Consider the following 23544-nt stretch of genomic DNA (forward strand, 5'->3'; position numbering starts at 1 on the left):
TGCAACTCATATAAAAGGTTGATCCGTGGTTTGGTTCTCATACAGGACGGCTTCTCATATCTTAAGGTAAAACAGACATCCTAAGTGCACAGTACATAAAAAAACACTTCTTATGGCAATACAAACCGACATCTCCTGTTTGGTAAGGTCACATGTTCCGTTACAGTGAGCAGAGAGTGTATCCCACAGAATACACACACACACACACACACACACACACACACACACACACACACACACACACACACACACACACACACACACACACACACACACACACACACACACACACACACACACACACACACACACACACACACACACACACACACACACACACACACACACACACACACACACACACACACACACACACACACACACACACACACACACACACACACACACACACACACACACACACACACACACACACACACACACACACACACACACACACACACACACACACACACACACACACACACACACACACACACACACACACACACACACACCACACAAACCCACCCACACCATACACGACTCAGCCCTGCTGCACACCAATCCTTCTGAGAACAGCGAAGCATGGAAGAAATATTCCTATTTAGATGAGGGCTCTGCGAGGGGCATAGTATGGCATAACAGAAAAAGAATACAATGTACTGTGGCATGCATCGAGAGTGACTCCAATACAGCCCCTTTTACAGAAGGCAATCAAATCTGGCAGTCATGTGTAAAGATACTTATCTGCCTGGAGAGGATTTCAACACCATATTTCTGGGAGAAATGGAAATCAATGCTGACAGCAGCTTGTCAGTGTTATATATTCAGAACATCTGATCTCAATAGAGAAACTTCCTTGAGAAAAATGGTGAATAACGAAGAGATATTTCCGCAGTGAAAGGTCAATCCTCCTTTGTGAATATAGTTAAAACACAGAGCAGGAGCTGTAAGTATTCTACAGATGATAATAAATATTTCAACAAAACCCACTGATCTTCAAGCAAGCTCTTCACACTTTTCATCCACATTGCTTCTTGTTTTTGTTTGAAATCTGGCGCATTACACGGCTCCACAAATGAGATTTAGCGTATCCCTGAATTCATGAAGAAATACCTTTCTTCTGATTAGTTTTTTAAAGATATGTTGCTGTACAAAAGTCCCTTGACGTATCTATCAATTTTGTGTCAAAAGTAACTACAGTGGGGACTCGTGAAATATCACAATTCTCCAGTAAAAAGAGACTTTGGCATGGACAAAGGCACTTTATGAGCTGGTATTCCTGCAAATGTGGAATTATCGCCCAACAAGCGAAACGACTTCACAATTCCAGCAAGTGGTGTTAATCAGATTTTCCCACCAGAGCTGTAGTTCATTGTCATTGCTAATGGAGCCTCCTCTGCAGGTTGTTGCTCTTCACTAAATTAGTGTGAAGTCTTATCCCAAAAACATTGACTAATACTGCACTTAATCTTAGAAACTCTCAACTCCTAAGAAAAATCTTATCTGGAATGACACTGATGCATCGGAGCGTCGCCCCGCACTGCATTCATCATGTTCGTGACAAATTAATCTTGATAGACTGAAACCAAATTACACCTGAGTTCACACCCATTGCTCACCACATCTGCTGAATAAATAGTTATTGATGATATGTGTAATTTCTTCTGCATGTGAAGTTGTTTTAGAAAATAAAGATGAAATAAGAATCAAAATGCAGAATGTATTTGCTTATGAAGAAGACGCTCCCAGGAAAAAATGCAAAAAAGAGCCAAGGGCATTTCCTCAAGGGGGAACACTTGAAAGACTTTACTGAAGGCAAGTTCAACTGGAACAGTTAAAAACACTATCCCTGCACTGTGCCTTGACCATACTGGAAGTTGATTGTATGAATTATTCAAATATGAACTGGTTTTTAAAGACAGTCTTTGATGTCTTTTATCTCTAACATTTAATGCTGCATTGTGGTAAAAGAAAAATAAATGTGCTTCTTTTCAGATGTGTTTGTTCTGACAGCTCATGATTTTACTCAATATGAGAGACAAGTTAACAAAAGGATGACTGTTCGTCTCTGCATAGAGCCATTAACTAACCTTTCCAACATGTATCAAGTGCCATTGCCCATGATAACAGTGCAAATAATCTTGAGAATGTTTTCAATTAAACGTTTCTACAAACACTACCATAATATTTGCAGGCTACTCTGTAATTTTATATAATCTTAAAGGATTATAAAGCATCAGTTCTCCTCTTTAAGTAGTTTCGTAAACTGTGCAAATTGTGTCTCTCTCCTCTCTGCGAGACTGTGGTGAAAAACACCCGTCCAAAAACAGACAAGCATGGCTCCCATTATTTATCTTCCAAATGAACCCATTTTTCACTACTAATTAAAACATGTTGAGATGAGGAGGAACATGGAGGAAGGGAAGCATTTGTTTGAGAACTGCACAGTCACTCATTTAGACATGTATGTTTGGCTTCTGTTTAAAGAAAGCAAAGTGATGTACGAACACAGAGCAAGTTGTTGTCACTAATAGCGAGAGAGACTCTCTTGTATTGTCGCGGTGATGCCGAAACCCCAGAAGGATTGAGAGGCCTTAAAAATATTTGGAGGTTTGCCAACCTTTTTTGGGCGCCATGTTTTAAAAATAGATCATCCCGACACCTCTTTAATGCACCTTAATCTATTAGGAACACAGCAAACCAACAAGAATATTTTAGATGATGGCGTTTTATGGCTTTGTGTTGGTGATTAATTGAATAAAAAGATGGCTTTTCACAAATCATCCCTTTAATTAGTCTGCGAGCGTCAGAGTGACGACGCTGCCTCCGTCTGAAGACACGGAGTCGGGGCTGGAGGTACCAGGCAGAGCTCCAGCAGGGGCCGGGGGCCGTTAGGGGGCTCTGGAGGGGGGGCATTGTGCTCGGGCAGGGGGGCCCACGTCGCCCCCGGCTGCCAGTGCTGCACACCCAGGTGCTGTTGTCAGCTGGAGTCCTGCTCCAGCTGCTCGCCAAAGATTGATTTAATTATTTCCATTCCCTCTGTCCCTGCATTTCTTTAATTCTTTGTCTTCTCTACCTTGTTGCCTTTTGGCTCCTCTCTTAGTCTTGACTCCATGATAACATGAATACCTAAAGATCCATTGTTGTCAATACAATGCATCATCTATATTCAAATCTGCACATTTGATTTCATGCAAATGTAAGCTTCCCTCACTCTGTTCTTCACATTTCGAAGCATCACACAGAACACTTTGAATTGAAAAACACTTGATAACTCCCATTTTCGAGGCCACATCTTGACTATCGTATCACTTAATCTACTTCCTTTCATTCGCTTCATTTTCACACATAATGAGACAGATTCATTTTATAATTACGGATGTACTGTATTGTTACAGTCCATAAGTGCTGAAGGAGATTTCGGGTCCGCTCGCTGAGTTTGAGGTCGTAGGACTTGTGTTATCAATTCTCAATGATTTAAATTAGTAAAGTTCTTTTTCCCTTATCTGATCTTTTAAAGGGCAATGAAAAGGCCCATCTTTTCACTGAAACCCGTCCTCAATCACTGTTAATGTTAACTCCATGTACATATACGAGGGCTGATAAAGAATCATTAGTCTCGTTAATGGAATCACAGGTCCAATCCGTCTATCCTTTACTATTGAAAAGCGCTCCTCATTTCAAAGTTGTTCTGCTTTATTAAAGCTCATTACCATTTCTCTTTTAATAAGCACTCTTTAAAGTCATTACCTGCAGTGGAGTTAAAGGCTCAGCTATTAAAAGGTTACTTTAATGTGAATAATGGCCTCCCGATATACTCAAGTTAATTACTATTGGATCCTGGATCTAGTTTAATCTATTGGTTAAACCTTAATGAAAGATATGTCACAGCACAATGAAATGGCAACAAAATTGTTCCCGATCAACAGAAGTGTTTGTGCTATTTCACCTCTCTCTCACACACACACACACACACACACACACACACACACACACACACACACACACACACACACACACACACACACACACACACACACACACACACACACACACACACACACACACACACACACACACACACACACACACACACACACACACACACACACACACACACACACACACACACACAGCACTGCTCCATTCACTGATCCATCGCATGCTTCCCAATATTGAACTTCGATGTGCACTATTTTGTGGAACATCCATCGACACATGGTAAACATGGTTAAATGAAATTGAAGTACGTTTTATTAACATTGTCTTCATCAATCACTTTTCGTAACTTTCTGTTACTACCACTAACCTCTCTTTCTCTTTATCTTAAGGTAAATATCTTAATCATTTAAGAAGAAAATGTGGCAAATGCTGTGTTCAAAGGAACAATATACATTTTTTCCAAGGCTGACATTCCAGTCTCGAAATATATTTTATCATGACATTCATGTATCACGCAAAACAAAGCAAATGCTTATTATAAACTTAAAAATAATGCTGCTCCAATAACTTTTTATTTGACGTTATAGGGAAAGGTTTTTAATAAATACAACATGTTGTTTTCGTTACTAAATAAACCCTATGTTTCTCAGCCTCTGCTGGAAGTAACTGTTTATTTACAAGTTCCTGTACAGTACGAACTTTGGCCAATCAAATCAGGAAAATGCTGTGGTCTAGGTTATATATATTTGATTAAAATATATATTTTTCCTAACGTGAACCAAAGTGTTTTTGTCCAGCTTTAAAGCCTGACATCCACCACCTCCCCCTGACCTCCATACAATAATATATTTAGCTCACAGAACAAAGAAAAATCCCAACTGAATAAAATCCTGGCAGCAATTATTTTTCCTTCAAATGTTACTGGGAACAAATTTAGCAGTATACATATACATAATTTCTAGGGGGTTGCATTCAAGGCAACTAATTAGTGCAGGATGAAAGGCCTGTTAAGCACACCGAATATGTGTGTATATTTGCAACAAAAACACTCAAAACCCAGAGGATATACATCAAATTATTCACCGCTCAGAATTCACTATAAACCTCGCTTTAATATGACACTGTTGAACTCTGTGTTATCTTCCTCTTTAAGGGCAGGCGGTCAGATGATGAAAGCTGACCTCTTTTTTTTCAAATAGTTTGAATTCACAAGTGAAAGGCCTAATTGCAGTGAACTGAACAGAAGGCCAGAGGTAAAGGCTCCTGAGAAGCATTAACCTTGAGATCTTAGTGCCGAACACTTTTACAGAGAAATCTGCGCTGCTACTCGGAGATCAAATTGAGATAAAGTGGGGAAGACATTTCTGCCAACAGATTACGTCAGGTGCTGCTGGTGTAAATCCACAACATATCAAACAGTGCTGTAAAACAAAACCTGAAAACCTTTTTCTCTAGCACACTCACACTTTCCACATACCTTCACTAAGACTGACATACATAATTGCTTTTATTAATTTCAAGATGCTCTTGCTGACACACTGAAAATCTTTCAAATCAGCAAAAAAAATTCTGATTCGCATATTCTCACAAGAAAAATAATTATAACTACGATGATATCACCAGTTAACAAATGACATGTAGTCCTAATTGCTAAAGAGCAGATTCCCTTAAGATAGAGAAAAGAAACGCATCGCTCTTAAGCTCCATCTTTTATTTTTTTCTGAAGTGAAATATGTGTCGTATTCATGCTCAGAATTAATGTGCACCAAATGCATCACATTAGCATTTTCCAGTGATACGTTTTCCTCTCTCTTAAGGTCATGTGGCTTTAACGGGAGTCTTAAGTAAGACTCATGTGCATGTGTATGACCCATTTCATAAATCCCATCGCCTCCTCAGTGAGATAGTGGATACTAAATGTCACAATCCAGTGGGTCATCTAATCCCTTTTCCTCAACAAACTGCATTAAAACAATGATAAGGAATAAGTATCGGTTGTGTTGGAGGGCTTCACCGTGTTAAGATACTCTGATGACAACAAGCATTTTCCATCATGTCAACAATAAGCGCACATTCATGAATAGGTTTGTTGAGATGTGCTGGACAGATGTTGTTTTAGTCATTGGTTTCCATGCTTGACAGATTATTTGCAGAACTTCAATGTATCTTTGAAGCCCAGGGGTCGCTCACTGCCATCCAAACAGAAATGGCACTGTCAGAGAAAGGATGGACAAGCGACTTGCAGCAAAGAACGGCATGATGAAAAGACACAATATTGTTCCTTGATCAAGAGCTTGAGGCTTCTATTGAGCATTGGCTTTTAAGATCAAATATTTCAACTGAAAATTGGCTGCAGCACATGCTGTATGGTGGTGTGCTTCATAAATATTGTACCGTATGTTTCACATGAATGCCTGGCTAACAAGACGAACGGGACACATACAGACATATTCACCTTGAGGTGTTTGAAGAACGCTGACAATAAAAAGTGTAATCATGTGACTTCATAGGAGCTAAAAATAAAGAATGTTTGCTTTCAGCATTTATTGAAAGGCTCCTGATTACACAAACCAGGCTGACTGCTGAGATGCACCTGATCTTTCTCTTGCTTTCTTTTTGTGTATGTATTTCTCTTGTCTTTGAGCTCTCCATCCAGGACACTTAAGAGAAAAAAAGACAGCTTTTGGTGAGTACGGTCACATTCACACTACTGCTTGTCAGCAGTCCAACATTAATGAACTCACTGTTGAGTTGTACAATGGGATTATTTTTTTATCTGCCGTGTTCAATGAGAAATAAAGGATGACAAATGTTTGGAAAGGAGAAAAACAACTGTCTTCACTGCAGCCTGACATGTGTGTCTGTATGTCAAAATGAGGAAAATTAGGAAGTAAACCTCATTACTTTAAAAGGATATTCAAAGCAAGAGTTCCTTCATAAGAATCTGGAACAAATTGTAAAAAAAATACTATTTATCTTATGTTGGCTCCTTTTTATGATGCAGAAATGTGTGGATTGGGAGTACAATTTCAAAATATATGTTTCTCTGTCTATTTAAAATACACTTTTGACGTGTGTGTCAGATTACAAAATGATATGGCTCTACTAGTTGCATGGTGTAGTAAAGTCATGGTCTGTAATGTTATCAAAACATCTCATAAGGTTAAAATGATCAGATAACATTATAAATACAAAGATTGAGTAACACTACTAAATGATGTTATGCGGTTAAGCCGGTTACATGTTTAAAAAGGTTTAAATGCTATTTCATTTTTACTTGTTCATGTTAGGGTGTAAAAGTGTTGTGATCTACAAGAAAGTCTTAATCCAGGATCTTGAGATCGATTGCTTTTGTCTCCGCCCATATTTTCGCGGAAGTCGCGGTATTTCTTCTTCATTAGTTTATAGCAGCATCTCTTTCTAAAGCATTGGAGTGAAGTTCTTCTGAGGAAACACGCTTTCATTTATCAGGTATGTTGTTAGTGTTGAAAAAAAGTTCAGATGGTTGTAGTCAATCGTTTTGGTAGAGTTTATTTGTGTAAACTAGGTCCCATAACAACAGGCTAACAAGTGTGCCACTCTCTCTAACGGTTTCAACATAAACTGTGCCGAAAATAAATACCTCACGATGTCTATCTAATTATGAACTTGCTTTACTTTCACGGAACACATTTTTGGTGATAACAAACAAATGTAACAAAGTAACATATTTACCAACACATGTTCTACGCCACTACATACTTACATTTAAATGTGTGCTGTGTCGGTTCAGCCATTCTCCCCAAGGTTTTTTGAAATTGGTCCGTGTGCAAAGCATTGTGGGGATTTTAAGGACGCGAAGTCTACCCATGTGCAGCATCGAAATCTCCCCCAAACCAAGGACAAGGCCTCGGTGGAATTCCAAGTATACTGGAGATTGGAACAGTCCTTCGGCGGCACTCGATGACGTAGCATCCTTGAAATATTGGCTTGGAAGCCAGTATCCTCGAGATTGAGGCCGTTTCTCAATCGCGAGGATGCTGGCTTGGTAGTCGCGTACTTCCAAGTCACTTCCTTCAGAAACGAAGCCAGTATGCTTCCAAGCCACGGCTTCGGAAAACGAAGAAGAATGGAACAGACTAACAAGTGTGCCACTCTCTCTAACGGTTTCAACATAAACTGTACCGAAAATAAATACCTCACGATGTCTATCTAATTATGAACTTGCTTTACTTTCACGGAACACATTTTTGGTGATAACAAACAAATGTAACAAAGTAACATATTTACCAACACATGTTCTACACCACTACATACTTACATTTAAATGTGTGCTGCGTCGGTTCAGCCATTCTCCGCAAGGGTTTTTGAAATTGGTCCGTGCGCAAAGCATTGTGGGGATTTTAAGGACACGAAGTCTATCCATGTGCAGCCTCGAAATTACCCCCAAACTCAGGACGCGGCCTCGGTGGAATTCCAAGTATGCTGGAGATTCGAACAGTCCTTCGGCGGCACTCGATGACGTAGCATCCTTGAAATATTGGCTTGGAAGCCAGTTTCCTCGAGATTGAGAAACGGCCTGAGAAACGGCCAGTATATACCCCGGAGGTACAGTAAGCATAAGTGTCCGTGCGGAACAATACCCCCAACCTGTAGTTCTAGGTAACAGTGATCACTACAATGTAGGCTACAGCTTTTATTGCGTATTCTGTTATCTTGATAAATAATATTTTTAAAGTGCTTTAATCACTTGTGTAAAAGTTAACAGATGTTAATTAGAGAAGTATAGATGAGAGTAACACCTACGTCACTTCCGGGGCGAAAATTACGGCCCCACCCACTTTTGGGGGAAAACAACACTGTCATTTGAATGGTGGTCAATACAAATTCTGAAGTTTTTGCCAATCCGATCAGAAATGTAAGAAAACCGTGGATTTTTGGATCTTCAAAGAGCCCGATTACGATGGCCAGTCAGGCAAACAATTACATTAAATCATTTGAAATCGACAATCGGGCTCGATATATGGTTAAATTAAAATCAGTAGGCGAGGCTGTAATTTTCGCCGGCTGTTACTCTCATGAGCGAGGCGGAAAATAATAGTTTTATCATGCCAAAAAGCTGCTGTGTCGTTTATTGCACCTCCAACATTAAAACAAATCCAGAGTTCAGTGTTTCTGTACTTCCTCTAAGAAAAGCTTCAGGCTTGATTGCCATTCAAATGACAGCGTTGGTTTCCCCCAAAAGTGGGCGGGCCGTAAAGTGACGTAGATGTTACTCTCATCTATGGACATCGATCGCCTACTGTTATATTTAATCATATATCGAGCCCGATCTTCGATTTCCAATGATTTAATGTAATTGTTTGCCTGTCTGGCCATTGTAATCGGGCTTTTTGAAGATCCAAACATTCACGTTTTTTTTAAATTTCTGATCGGATTGGCAAAAACTTCAGAATTTGTGTTGACCGCCATTCAAATGACATCAACGTGCTCCCGTCTCTAGCGCCCCCGCAGCCCGAGCTACGAGTGAAAGAACTAAACTTACATGAAACTTCCGTTGGGTTGCTTTAAAGTCAAGCTTCAGTTTAAGATTCACCCTGTAATAGATGTAAAACATGTGATGGAGCATTACTAACCTGAATTAGATGCTTTGTTTCACCAAACCATCTAGGAAAGCTCCATTGGAAGCCATTTGGAAAGGGCAGGCACTTTCAAAAATACTTGGCAGAGATTGGATCAATCTGTCTATCACCTTCTATCATGGGCCACTTCTGATTGGTTACAATGGCTGGTCCATGTGGAGCACAGCACTTCTGATTGGTGTGGATGACTGACACAAGAGAAAAAAGAAAAAAAAGTTTAAAAAAAAAAAATATATGTTAAAAGAAATCGCAGGCTTTGCGATTTCATAATCGCATCATTTAAAATCGCGATTTCGATTTAAAATCGATGAATCGTTCAGCCCTAATGTGTATATGTAACTTTCAGCTGGTATGAACCCGGGTCACCAGAAATCTAGTTCTGGTGACACTTTTCCTATTATTTTATGTTTTATTGCGTTATTTTGTAAATGCGTTTTAATAGAAGCAGCTCTTCAATAAAGAATACATATTTAAAGTGTCAGTAAATAATTCAAAAGTACAAAATATCCAATATGCCTCCTTATGCTATTGTTTTATCATATTTTGATCCAGACTGTTTAGACCCCTTTTCAAAACGTTCAATACACTGAAAGTTTTATGTAAGAAAAACTATTTCTGGACATTGCTCAATACCAAACTTGTTTCTACAGTGTAGACAAAAGACAGTAACACTGCACCTCAACAGGAGCCTCATAAAAACAATGCAACCCTGATGCTAACTGGTCTGCCTACCTCCAGCAACACTACATTTGAACCGCATGTCGACGAAGGAACAAAGTCATCACTATCTACAGCGAGCGCTTGCATTTTGTTGATGAATTGAGAGCCCTGCCAGATTACTTGATTTGATAAGCAGTACAACCCATCGGTAACATAATACATCACAAATTGTTTTGTCAACAATTTATGATACCATTTATCAAATGACCATCGCAGTGGGCTGAGTTATGGTGTCATAGCTGGCATAATGTCAATACTCAAGCTGAGTTGAGGGCAGTCTGGCCACAGTGATTTAGACACGTTACACCCTGACCTCTTCTGAGATTTCCTCTTCATTACCAGACAAATTGATGTTGAAGGGAGACAAAAAGTTGTAAAATGTAATGTTTTAATCTTTACAATTAGATATACAGTATGAAGAAGAGTAAGTGCCGCAATTTGATGAACACTTCAGATTCATAAAACGGGGCACACAGTTAGCTTAGGAATCAATTTAAAACTGATTATGCTCAAAATAAATATCAATTAAGATATGTATTCTTATAATAGCCGATATTAATGGTTTAAATGAATATTTTCAAATTTGTTTTCAGATATTTTCATGTATCAATCAATTTCCAAGACATCCCTTTCCCCCGCAGCTTCCTTAAGGTAATTGTGAAATAAAATATCTAAGAAATGTACTGAACACACGTGAATATTCTCTACAAAAGCACTGCAATCAAGGTCTGATTTTATTCCACCCTCGAGAATCAATCTGGGCTGCAGCCTGGTAGACAATTAAAATGTAAGGCCTTAAAATGCCTCCCCAAGTCAATCCGTGTCTCTGGTATTGACCACGATATATGGCCCGTGTCCAAGCCACCACCACTCACTGGCCAATCTTAAAGGTTACTGCGACCACTGCATGTACCCACATTAGCAGGACACTCACCTCTCTGGGTTTATGGCCTGTGTAATAATTTTAAGCAAAAAGAGAAGTGCATTCAGTGGAGACAGTAACAGCGAGCGAGTCGAGGGAGGACAAGTATAGTATGATTGATCGTGGTGAGCAGTGTAGCTGTGTACCTCTCACCTCCCCCCCTGATTACTGCCTGCTCCTGATCTCTCACATCTGTCTTGACTTCCTAAAGAAACAGATTCCTCAGATATGATACTTTTCACTCTTGGGATTTCAACTTTGTCAAAAGGTCGATTTCTTTTTTTTCTTTTATTCAAGGAACATCCTTGGATTCATGGATGAATTGTAAGTTACAGTAGTGTAAGGGCTACTATATTAAAGGCATATATTTTAGTGGTTAAGGGAGAGGAGGCTTCTCCATTTGGATGTTTATCACCCCATATTTTTTTCCAGCATGTCCACACAAACTAACTAAAATGTCCCCAGCTAAATGTACTCCTGACCAACAAACATGTTGGAGATGTATCAACTCTCTAATTGTGCATTTAACATTCTTAACAGTTTATTAGTTTACCTCCCACGCTAACACTTGGAATGGTTTAATGACCACAGAGGGAGCTAACGCTCATTAGCAGATGCAATATTTCCTACATAGTTATCTACCTTTCATACACACGACTGTACATGCAATCTGTTCATTGGTGCATATATCTCAGTGCAATTTAATTGTACTTGTACTTTTTCTCTTACTTTATACTTTTAGTCTTAGCAATATAGTACAGTACATTACTTTACATGTCACTTGTTAGCTTTTATCCAAAGCGACTTACATACTCAATACTGTGGGCAATCCCCACAGGAGCAACTTGGGGTGAAGTGTGTTGCCCAGGGACACAACGACATGCTGACTGCAGTGGGGTTTGAACCTGTGCTCCCTTGATCCGAACACCAACGCACAACCCACTGCATCACACGCCTCCCATAGTACATTTTGAATCCATTGATAGTATGCAATAGCTAATATTTCATGTATGACATTCAAAGATATGATCAGCTCATAAAATATGACACATTACAGTATATTGAACTACTTGCCACGATATAAACCATTAAAAAATAGTTACTTCTTGACCCCCATAGCAGTTTTATTATAATTATACTGAGTACTTTTAAGAATTTACATACATTTTGCTATAAAACTTCACTCTAGACTTTGCTTTTTATATTCTGGTATAGCGATATTTGTTCTTAGAGCACCAACACAATACACCTGCCTGCTATATTTAATATTTTAAAGCCACCTTTCCTTAGATATGAGCTTACTACTCTAAACCATGGAGTAAAATCTACAAATATCCATGCTCTCTCTCTCTCTCTCCTTTCACATGTGCAACTTTAATGAAGACATGTGCATCCACACCAGCGACAAATACCAGGAAATAAATAAGATAGTATCCAAACCAAATGAAAGACTGTTCATAATTGGGTTAGTAATATCTCTGGCACCGTCTGCTCGGTCATTTCCTCCAATCTCCTCGAGCAACAGGGGATCAAACAGGCGACACTCAAACCAGGAGGGATCTCTCCACCGCGTGACAGGCTGCCGTCACCGGGCTCCAGGATTCTTTCACCGTCTCCAGCAGCAACCAGGAAGCTCAAGAAAAAAGACGAACATCGTCTTCAGATGTAAAACACGCAGCGATTCAACAAATCTTTGAATGATTTGTGACCCCTTTTGTGGACAGCGAAATCGGGAAATCATGCACCCATAACTTCTCACTTAATCTGTATTACTCTCATCACAACAGAGAAAGCCACTCTATCAGTAAATGCTAATCTCCTAATTAACAAGCTAATTAGGCAATTACAGCTTTGCAGAAGGATGCCTAAATGAAATATGACAACACAGTCACTTTCTACAGCACCTGTGGGTCTTTTCACATGTCACAATGAGAAGCATGATGACAAAGTGTTGTGTCTACACTAGGTGCTAATTCTTATGCCTCGCTTAACTCATTTGTTAAAATATTATCATTTTATTAACCCTATTGCACAGTTAATGTGGATGCACTTGTCAAATAAGATGTTATTTATTTATCTTTAAAGAAACTGACCTGCTGCATTTTTCTTTTTACAGAAATATGATTTTTCAAATTGAAGTCTACAGAAAACAGTGGATAACCTCTTGGTTATGTAAACAAGGTTTTGTCAACTAGTAGTGCCACACTGTTTTACTGTTGGGAGCTGTCACATACGGAAATGAATTATGTTGACATATGGCTGAAAACAACGGTGAATAGGCCTGCTATGCAATGCAATGAAGAATCATGCACTGCAACAGAGGAGAGGAGCCGGAGCTGTACCTTTGAGCCCCTCTTGACAGGTCTGGAGGGTGACTTGACAGCTCAGTATTTCAATGATAAATGCAGTAGTCCTGGGACTACCATTCACTAAACTAGAGTGTGTTGCTCTGAAACTTCAAGGTCAAATCGATGAACACAACCACACAGACTGCTAACAACATCTGAATATATTTCTTTCACATACTAAAATCTTGTGATATTATCATTTCTAACTTAGAAATGTAGCATAAAACCATTATCCGTGATGTTCTCGAGTTCACTTTGAATGTGTAATTGACCATCTTTTTCTTAGTATTCATTGATATTAATATAAGAGTGGCACATTTACTGTGTGCTGTTCCTCGTTTATTTTTGGACTCATCCTAGTTCCTGGACTTCAAATGTAGCTGCGGGGTGATGTTTTCATCCTTTACTAAATTATCAAAATCTAAAAAGATTAAATAATGACTCTGGGTATCTTAAGTTTTAGTGTATTTTTTTGTGCCAGTCAGTTCTGACTCATGAAGATAAATAATTTCCTTAAAGCAGGTGGTCCATGATGTAACTTCTATTTGACCAAAAGTATTGGATTTCAGAGGATCACTGACTTATACCAACACAATAATATAAGGGCTACATTTAAACTTAAGAATTGAGATGATTGCAAAGAACAACATGTAATTAACAATTAGGCTGCAATTGTTTTTCATCATCAATCATACGCTTTGTGAGGTTTTCTGTGAACATTGAGTTCAAGTCTCATGTTAAACGTCCCTGTCAAAACAATTAAGAATAATTAAAGAAATACGTTCATCACATATAAACCCACATTTTCCATTAAACAGGAGCTTTCTGTCCAAGATAATAATCTTCTTCTCAGCATCCTGCAAGTTCCTTCTTACTTAGTTTAAGTTTTGTGATATCTGCTTGTCTTTCTGATGACTTGATTTTGATATTGTCAAAAATATTTGTGTATTTAAAAGTGAAAGCATTACATTTGCTCGTTGAAAATAAATGTTTATGCACAACCATAATCAACATGATTTGCTCTGAATAAGACCTCTGATACATTTCCTTTTTTAAAACGTACTGACATTGCCTGCGAAAAAAGTTATTTCTTCCCCAGCTGATCAGGTTCCTTAGAATAAACTGCGTCCATGATGATGACATTTGTCCTGACTTCTGTTATGCTCATCAGCGCGACTTCAAAAAGAGAGGATTGAGACTGAAACTAAAAAGTGGAAAAACGTGTTGCAGACAGTTATAGCTAGATTTTCCAGGGATAATACTGACCTTTATGCGTTTCTTCAAGTGACATTTTAGGTCGCTTAACACATTTATTGATCCCTGCTGCCTACTTTTGGGAGAAATGTCACCAACAAAGGTTATTTTGTCTGTTGGAGGACATACTGTAATAAGTTATCGTTTCCTGGCAATAGGCCTACTGCACATGAAGCTGCACAATTCCCCTTAAATACTATTTATGTTTATTGTCATCTTAAAACTGTATCAAACAAAAGTTTTACTTCAAGCATTCGTATTGCACAAGCCCCTTTTACTGTCTTTCTGTAAAACTCCAGAATATCAAACCTCTCAATAACTCCACATTATTTATTCCCCTGAGTTCTTCATAAAATGCCCTCATATATAAAGTCAAACCTTAATTTTGTATTCGTCTTTTTAAATCCACTATCTGCTCATTGAGGAGGTGCACATTATGTGCAGCCTTGCATCCAGCTCAACAACGTGTCTGCTGCCATAGCAACTGCGGAGGAGCACCGAGCAGCGCCGCCTGTTCGTGCAATGGATGTCACTCGTAGCAACGACCAATCAGAAGTTCCCATCCTTTTGTGCGAGCGGTGCGAAGATGGAGGGATGGAGTGGGTGGGCTCTCAGCCTCATGCATCTGCCAGTAATAGGACACACGGGTCGTCAGTCTTCATCATTCTGGGCTGCGATTGGTCGAGGAGCTTTACTTTCCAATAATATAAACATGTCTACTGCTTGCCTGACTTGAACCAAGGCTTACAAGGGACTGTGCAGTTCTACATCAAACTGTATTCAAACTCTCATTATGCATTTGCCTGTGTTGTAGCAGGGCTAAATCTTTATTATTGCTAGAGAATATGCACATAGCAGCACGTGCACGCGTGAGGAAACGAGGATACCAAACTGTCGCCGCTGCGAGAAAGAGAGAGGGGACTCTGCCGTGCTTTCATCAATATAATCACCATCCTAAGTACTAGCTCTTAACATTTTGTTTTTCGGTGTTCAGGCGAGAAGTGACAAGAATATAGACCCCTCCTCTGCAGGGCGGAGCGTGCATTTTCATTTCGTATTTTGTATTTTTTTTCCTACCCCTGTTCCCTGCTCTGACACGTCTGCACTGAGTGAGTGGCATTGGCACACTGTCAATCGCTCACTATACCGCTGCCATCAAACAACATAAAACACACACAGGCAGAGGTTGGAGCTCATAAATTTCAGCAGGGCAAGATATTTTTTTGCGCATCGCCTTTATACAGCGTATTCTAATTAATTTCTTCTCGTGGTTGCTTTTTTTTTTTCAACCAGAAATATCCCAACTTTTTTTGTATATTTAAATTTTTTTGTAGTCACATTTGGACACCTTATGCCGCAGATTGTGTATTTTTTTTTAATATTGCCAGTTGTCGCAGGAAATATTTCTGCACATTTATAGTTGGCAACACCTGCAAGATTTTTTATTTGTTTACACGTTGGATATTTTTGTTGCCGTTGCATCACTAGGACGGTTTGGACATTTTGGAGACGGAATGCGCCGGGAATCCCATGAAGAGTGCTAATAGATGAGAGATCACCAAGGAGCGTTTCTGTCCATACCACCCGTCAAATCCCAGAGAAAAGACAGATTGGCATGAGGATTCGTGCGGGATACGATGGACCGTCAATTTTGACAAAGAAGTGTTAAGAAGAAGAAACAATTAATGCATTTTTCTACAAACATACTCACGCGTTTTGGCACTTTGGACCGCGCGTAAAAAAGCGAGAAGACAGCGAAAACTTGGACATAAGATTTACGCAAACATATCTCTGCTAGGTTGTTGTTTTTAAAACAACAACGTGTGCGCTCTTTTTCGCTAAAGAAACACAGCCGTGCAACCCCTTCTTGTCTGCAGCACTTGCTATAACCGATTTCGTATATGAGTTTTTCAATTTGTGTGGCTCAGTGCACAGACTCTTTAGCGTCTAGTATGGACGATCAAGCCCGGATCATGCAGTCCATCGGCGGTGTCAGCCTTTCTGGCCACTCGGTACAAGGAGGCATGGCACTGCCGCCTCCACATGGACACGATGGGTCAGACGGAGACGGAAGAAAACAAGACATTGGTGACATTCTCCATCAAATAATGACCATAACTGACCAAAGCCTGGACGAGGCGCAAGCAAAGTTGGTTGATTTATATGTTTTATTAACTTCGCCCTCCCCAAAATGCTGAACGCACCATTATTAAGATGTGGCCCCCTTAACTTAACTCCCCCATGCATAACAGACTGGAGTGGCTTTAATGATAATCTTACACTGAGGTGTATTTACTGCCTCGCAAAGATTTAACACATGAGAAAGTTGTCACTTAGGGAACAACAGCATTTTTCTTTAGAGTGCTTGTGTGCCAAAAGTCATCCTGAACAAGCTTGTGTTGTTCAAAAAGTTTCTGTGCACACATAGAACATTTTCATATATCTGCAAAACTAACATGCTTAAAAAAATTTTTTTAAATCCTGGAAGTAGGTTGATTATATTAGTATTATATTTATAATGGAGTATTACACTTGTGTGACCTAAATAACAGATAATTATATTTGGTCATTTTGACTGTATTGTAGCAAATGATAACTTCTGAGAGACATGTGATGGTTGTAACATTGCAATACTTAGAAAAAGTGACAACTAAACTCAACATCTTAAATACTCCATTTACCTGCTAATTTCTAACATGTGATGTTTCAGTGAATTTATTTCAGTATATTATTTTGTCTTATACTGAAACAGGAAACATGGGCTGAACTGTCACAGAATGAAACCAGCACTCTTCAGCGTTCTTTGTGAAATCAAAGAAAAGACAGGTAAGATCTTTATATACAAATATTTTATTATGAATTTAATATAATAGTAATGCTTCAATGCAACAGCACACAGACACTTACCTCCCAGTGATCTGATGCCAGCCTGCACCCAGGTTATAGGGACCTCTGCCCATATGAATCAATCACTTAAAGAAAAGTCATTGTGCCACACAGAAAAAAGCAGTTTCTGTCATAGAGGATGTTAGGTTTGTTTCATTATTTTTGCAGGAGCATCTGTTTTCCAGCAGTGTTTGCTTGTATTTAAACAGAAAGTGCGCTCCAGCTTTCCCCCTCTCTACTCTGGCAGCGAACAGGAGGGGGAAATCCCACAGCATATGCTCTACATAGCTGAGATCACAATGAATTCATGCTTTATAACCTGACAACAATTGTCACATTTTCAACATACAAAGACAACTACATTCTCTATCAAAATGGGTATTGCAATTGCATGCAGACTCACTCCTTTCCTCCAAATTAAGGCAGTTCATTCTGGGGGAAAAAGCAAATAATTGAATCCTCCTTTAGAAAATTAAAGGACAAATATTTATATTATATTTCATATTACGCAATTTGTTTAAATAGGCATCTAGTCTGCAGATTTCTAGGACCAGGGTTGAATACTTTCAGTGTGTTTGCACATATAAAGAGACAGCTGAAATAATAGATACAACTTTCAAACTTTGCTATATATTTTTTTATAAATTAACCTTTGTAGAGACATATTTGTTCTACAATTTTCCCACAATGTTTATGGGACATATCATGTGCCTCGAAATTCTTAAACACATATTTGTATATAGTGATAACAGTTTTCACACACTGTTTATTATGCCTTACAGTTATGTGGTCTTTTTTGTTCTTGAAACTATAAGAACAAAGTGCTGTTAAAAATATGCTTCAATTATTCAAACCACTGAGCAACCCTATTTATTTTTAAAGTATAATACATATTTCTCAGTCAAAGAAAATATAAGAATATAAATAAAATGATGCTGTCGGTTTGGTGTAATTTAGCAAACCTGATGCCTTGTCAGATTTGTGACCTTTGTGCAGTTTATGAGGAAATCGGCTGGGGAGCGATCATAAAAGTTTATGAACTTCCCCGACACAGGTGGCGTCCACAGGGACAGACAGAGGGTCCACAGTCTAGCCGAGGTGCTCTTCTGTGTGTGTGTGTGTGTGTGTGTGTGTGTGTGTGTGTGTGTGTGTGTGTGTGGTGTGTGTGTGTGTGTGTGTGTGTGTGTGTGTGTGTGTGTGTGTGTGTGTGTGTGTGTGTGTGTGTGTGTGCCTGTTGAGTTTAGACAAGAGACAGCGAGGAAAAACAGAGGCTGCAGATCGCACATCGCACAAAATGCCAGCTTTTATTCTCTGCACCAGCATTGATTGGATATGAACGTGTTTTCCAGTGCTGAAGCAATGATACATCAGTAAAACATAGCCGTCATTGGATAAAAAAATTGGAGAAATCATATAAAAATACTATCATTACTCTGCAAGTAACTTTAATTTTATGTTTTACTTTGTCAGTCCAAACTTGCATGATGTCTTTAAATATTCCTGCTGTTGTCTTACGTTTAAAATAGCCTAACATAATAAAGTAAATGAACATTTTTATCAATATACTTACAGGAGAGTGTATGTGCCATGGACTGATTGTGTGTGAGCAAGAGATGAGACGGACAAGAGGGAGAACAGGGTGTGTGTGTGTGTGTGTGTGTGTGTGTGCGTGTGTGTGTGTGTGTGTGTGTGTGTGTGTGTGTGTGTGTGTGTGTGTGTGTGTGTGTGTGTGTGTGTGTGTGTGTGTGTGTGTGTGTGTGTGTGTGTGTGTGTGTGTGTGTGTGTGTGTGTGTGTGTGTGTGTGTGTGTGTGTGTGTGTGCATGGTTAACCTGTGGTTTAGAGTCATAGCCTCCCCCTCTTAGCCATTGACAGAGCTCAGCTGGTCTGGTGGCCTTGTTGACCGGCCAGTTTTTGTAGCACACAGTGATCCTTTCACTGGCTCCTGTAGCATCGTTCTCAGGGCTTCCTTGGCCCTTTCATGTCCGTTCAGATGGCACAGGGGCCGCTGTCGTTTAGCCATGTGATCCACCGTTGGCTGAAAGTGACTTTTAATAATACATTTGAAAGCGTTCCAAGAATCATAGCTGTAATTACTGCGCGCATGTATCATGTTATCCAGACTTATTGTCGAGTGTGCAGATGAATAGCCAGATCAGGGTTCAGCTTCAAAGCTTCTCGTGTTTATGTTTAAAGTATTATTTTACGAGCGGAGACAAAATCAAAGAATGGTCTTTTGATGTTCTCATGGAAGTAAAGAAGATTTTTTTACTGTAATAGCAAGACATTGTGAAGCCTTTTTAATGGTGTTTAGAAGTTTCTGGCACTCTTCTAACTTGTTATTGTAGAGCTACAACATTTTTCTGCATTGCTAATGCCCTGGAAGTATTAATTCACTTTGATATGCTAATTAGAGAGCATTATGCAAGAAATGAGATTAAGTGGCAGCATGAAGTCATTTGCCTGTCACTAAATTGAGTGTTTTTAGCAGGAGGGTTTTTTTTCCCCCCCAAATGTTCTTGGTTTTGCATTTAGATAAGCTAAATGTGAGATTTGGTAGGCGAGTGGAGTTCTTTGTCTTTGAGTGTTTCATGTTTTTCTTTTAGAATATACTTAAAAAATGTCAATTAAAATGGTTTTATTCTCGATTTTTGAACAGTTTCAGGACAAAGGTTACATTCATGTACCTTTTTGCCTGTAGGCTGCGTGAGAAGACAATGAATGCATTGAGTGAAAATTGCCTGCGATTCAGATGAGTTCTGCAGTTATTCCTCTGTGCTGGGTTTGTGTTATCCTGCTGGCTACTCCCTTGTTTTGCTCTCGTGCTTGGAAGAGAGACTCACAGCAGCAGCAGCAGGAGCGGCAAGAATAACAAAGGTGAAAGATTACCTCCATATGGTATTTCTGACCAGGAAAAGAGAGGTTCTGTTGCAAGACTCCTCTTTGATGTGAGGTTTAATCAATAGAAAGAGATTACAGAAAACTATTACAGGCTAAATCACGGAGTGCCACAGAGAGGCTTAGCCCTCTCCACAGCTCTCTCAGCTGCATGGCGCTTCTTTGGCTGCGTATTGACTTGTTGTTTTCCTGACCTTTGACTCGTCAGGTTCAGAAACAGGGGGTCGGGGAGGGAGAGAGTGTGGCAGATTCAGCCTGATAAATGCTCCTATACACTGTTTAAAGCATTGGATTAAGGAGGGACTGCACATTCGGAAACACTGTCTGGGTTGTGTTGCACTCGTTTGATTTGGATCGGAAAAGCAATTTCATATATGTTTATCAGTTTGTCTGCGTTATATGTAATGTCCAACTCGGAAAGACTGTGATAATTAAATACAGTTCAGGATGAGCCGGTAATTAACCACATGCAAGGCCGACTAAAAGCATTACCTGGAGTAAATAGAGTTAGGACTGAGGAGGTAAGCATTTCTAAGATCTACAGGAAACATTCATTTCAATGTTGCCTGACAGAGTTAATGACCCCTCTCATTCCAATTGTGATTAATAATACATATGTATTGTTATTATTATTATTATTATTGCAGCTAAAATAAAAGACCACCTTTTATGAGCACTAATATATATAAATAATTATATATATTCTCTTTGGTTTTTCTACCTTGTGTGTTGTCTTGGTGCAGGAAAAGCTCCAGTAAATGCATGTGTGAGAACAGAAAGCTATTCAGCAGGAGAGACAATTGACTTTGGCTGCTTTTTGTCTCAGAGAGCCCCAGTGATGCGGCTGCAGTGACTAGATAGTGTTGTGCCGAATGGCTCGCGCACAGCTGGGTTCCTGACTGTCTCAATGGCAGGGCCACTATTGCTTCCTCCTCTAAAGCACGAGGGGGACCGGGGAAGATGTGGCTATTATCTAAGTAGCTCCCAAATACCCTCTATTTCCCCATCAGCAAAGATGAAAAGAAGGAGAGCCAGACAAAGAAAAAAAGGGGAGAAAAAAACAAGAGTGTACACATCAGTTTCATTTGGAGGGGTAAATGCTTTTGTGCTGTGGAGATAGATGCCTCTGCACCGGTGCTGCCTGGTGTCTGCGCGCACGGCTCCTCAAAGCTGTTTTTTTTGTACGATGATCCAGTGCTGTCCCTCCATCTGCACACACAAGCACCCATCTTGCAAACGTCTCCCTCGCTCCCCCTCTATCGCTCCAAGCGTTTTCTGCGGGCTCCGGCGCGATCAACAGCTCATAATTGTTTTTTGCACATACGTTATGCAAATGAGTCTTTATGGCAACTGGCATAACAATTAGCATCCTCCAACAATATTTTAGTAGGTTAATTGCGAAATTTCTGAATTGTACATCTGAGTTGTTAATTAGGCATGACAGAGGTGGTGAAATAGTTATCTTCAGGCGATGGCAGCCAGCAGAGGCTGCTTGGGATGCAAAAAGGAAGGATTGATTGAAATGAGTTTACAGCAGTAGGAGCGTGGCTGGTGGAGACTCTTTGAATGCCTCTTTTCTTTTTGAAGCTGTCGCTGAACGTCGAAATATAAACCTGAAGCAGACAGGGAGAAGCTACTTCAAACAATGACCCCCTCTAGAAATAGATTAAACGTGAACGATACAACTTGTTGTCCTGTCGGCACGAGTTAGGACAGATTTTTTCCTGCATCACTGGGGCTGCACTCTTGTCAAAATAGTAAAAGACCTTTGACCCGACAGACATAGTTAAACCAAATGTTTCTTTTTTGCAATATGGAAATGTCCCTGCTTTAAAGAACGTTAATGTCAACAACACACACTTTTAATATTTAACACTTTTGATCTTAGGAGGAAGATTTACTGAAAAAAGAAAGGAAACAAAGTGGTCCTCTATCGGTTTTGGCAGAGACAAATTAAAAAGCCATCAACTTGCGTTAATGAAACACAAGATAAAATTAACTTTTATTGCTTTTATGATTATGACAAACAAAGGTATTATTATGTACCTCTTTTGATAGGGTTAAGATAAGGGTGCATATATTTTAAGCTGTATTTATTTACAGCACTAAAGAAAAAAAGAAACCGCTCAGTTTTTTTAACATGAAGTCTCTTGTGTCTTGATGTTCATTACTGTGTCAGCCGATAGCCGAGTCTATGTAATGCCATAGAGCCAGTTATTAGTGTAAAAAGGGTTAGAGTGAAAGACTGGTGCAAAGCAAGTCCTCTCTCAGTAATGACTCTGCTATTTATAGGTCCCTATTTCATTAGCTCTAGTGTTTCAGGGAAGAGTTTTCCTCATGGGACAGTGGACACCATGATGTTCATTTACTCTGTACACATTACATGTGGACAACTAAATGACCTATCATTTGTGAGTGCAAGAACACTGAAAACAATCCTGCTTTTTTCTTTATTTCCTGCCTTTCCTGTATTTACTCTTTTTGACAGATATACTGTGTCTTACATTTTTTATAGGCAGTTACATTCCTGTATTTTAAATAGTTTTGTTCTGTGTTTGTGGGGCTGTTACTCCTACAGGTGATAGATGTGTTGTAGATTAAGTGATAAATGAATTGGAGGCAGATGTCAGTAAATGTACACTTCTTAAATCTCATTTGTAGTATGTTGACACAGTAGCAGTCTGCAGCTTGTTTCGTGACAACAACAGAATGATACATTGTTGTCACCTTTTCTTTTCTTTACACAAGATTGTTTTCCAAAAGCGGGAAGAAAAGAGGATTTCTTTCCTCATTTACAAGCCTAAAAATGAAAGCCCTCTTCCCATTGTTCCATATGCCATTGTTCCACATGTTTCATACATTACAATGATATATTGAAGGCAGCAATTGGAAAAAGACTGCAATGCAATGACATTTTAATCAGCGTCTTCTGCTGCTTTAATAAGGCAA

The 23544-nt window shown here is 39.3% G+C and overlaps 1 protein-coding gene across 8 annotated transcripts in view; it reads left to right on the plus strand.

Moving 5' to 3' along the window:
* Positions 1 to 15537: 15537 nt before the first annotated feature.
* pbx3b (pre-B-cell leukemia homeobox 3b) overlaps positions 15538 to 23544 on the plus strand; it is a 57080-nt gene continuing 49073 nt past the window's right edge. For 4 of the 8 annotated variants that reach the window (XM_034212695.1, XM_034212700.1, XM_034212697.1 and 1 more), the window contains exons 1-2: positions 15538 to 16962; positions 17560 to 17639. In XM_034212695.1, coding sequence (XP_034068586.1) covers positions 16715 to 16962; positions 17560 to 17639 — 328 coding nt within the window. In that variant the 5' untranslated portion in view covers positions 15538 to 16714. The remainder of the gene's footprint in view (positions 16963 to 17559; positions 17640 to 23544) is intronic. The other 4 variants (XM_034212696.1, XM_034212698.1, XM_034212703.1 and 1 more) reach the window with 1 other exon arrangement.

Source organism: Gymnodraco acuticeps, unplaced genomic scaffold (genome assembly GCF_902827175.1).
Source record: "Gymnodraco acuticeps unplaced genomic scaffold, fGymAcu1.1, whole genome shotgun sequence".
Lineage (NCBI taxonomy): Eukaryota > Metazoa > Chordata > Actinopteri > Perciformes > Bathydraconidae > Gymnodraco > Gymnodraco acuticeps.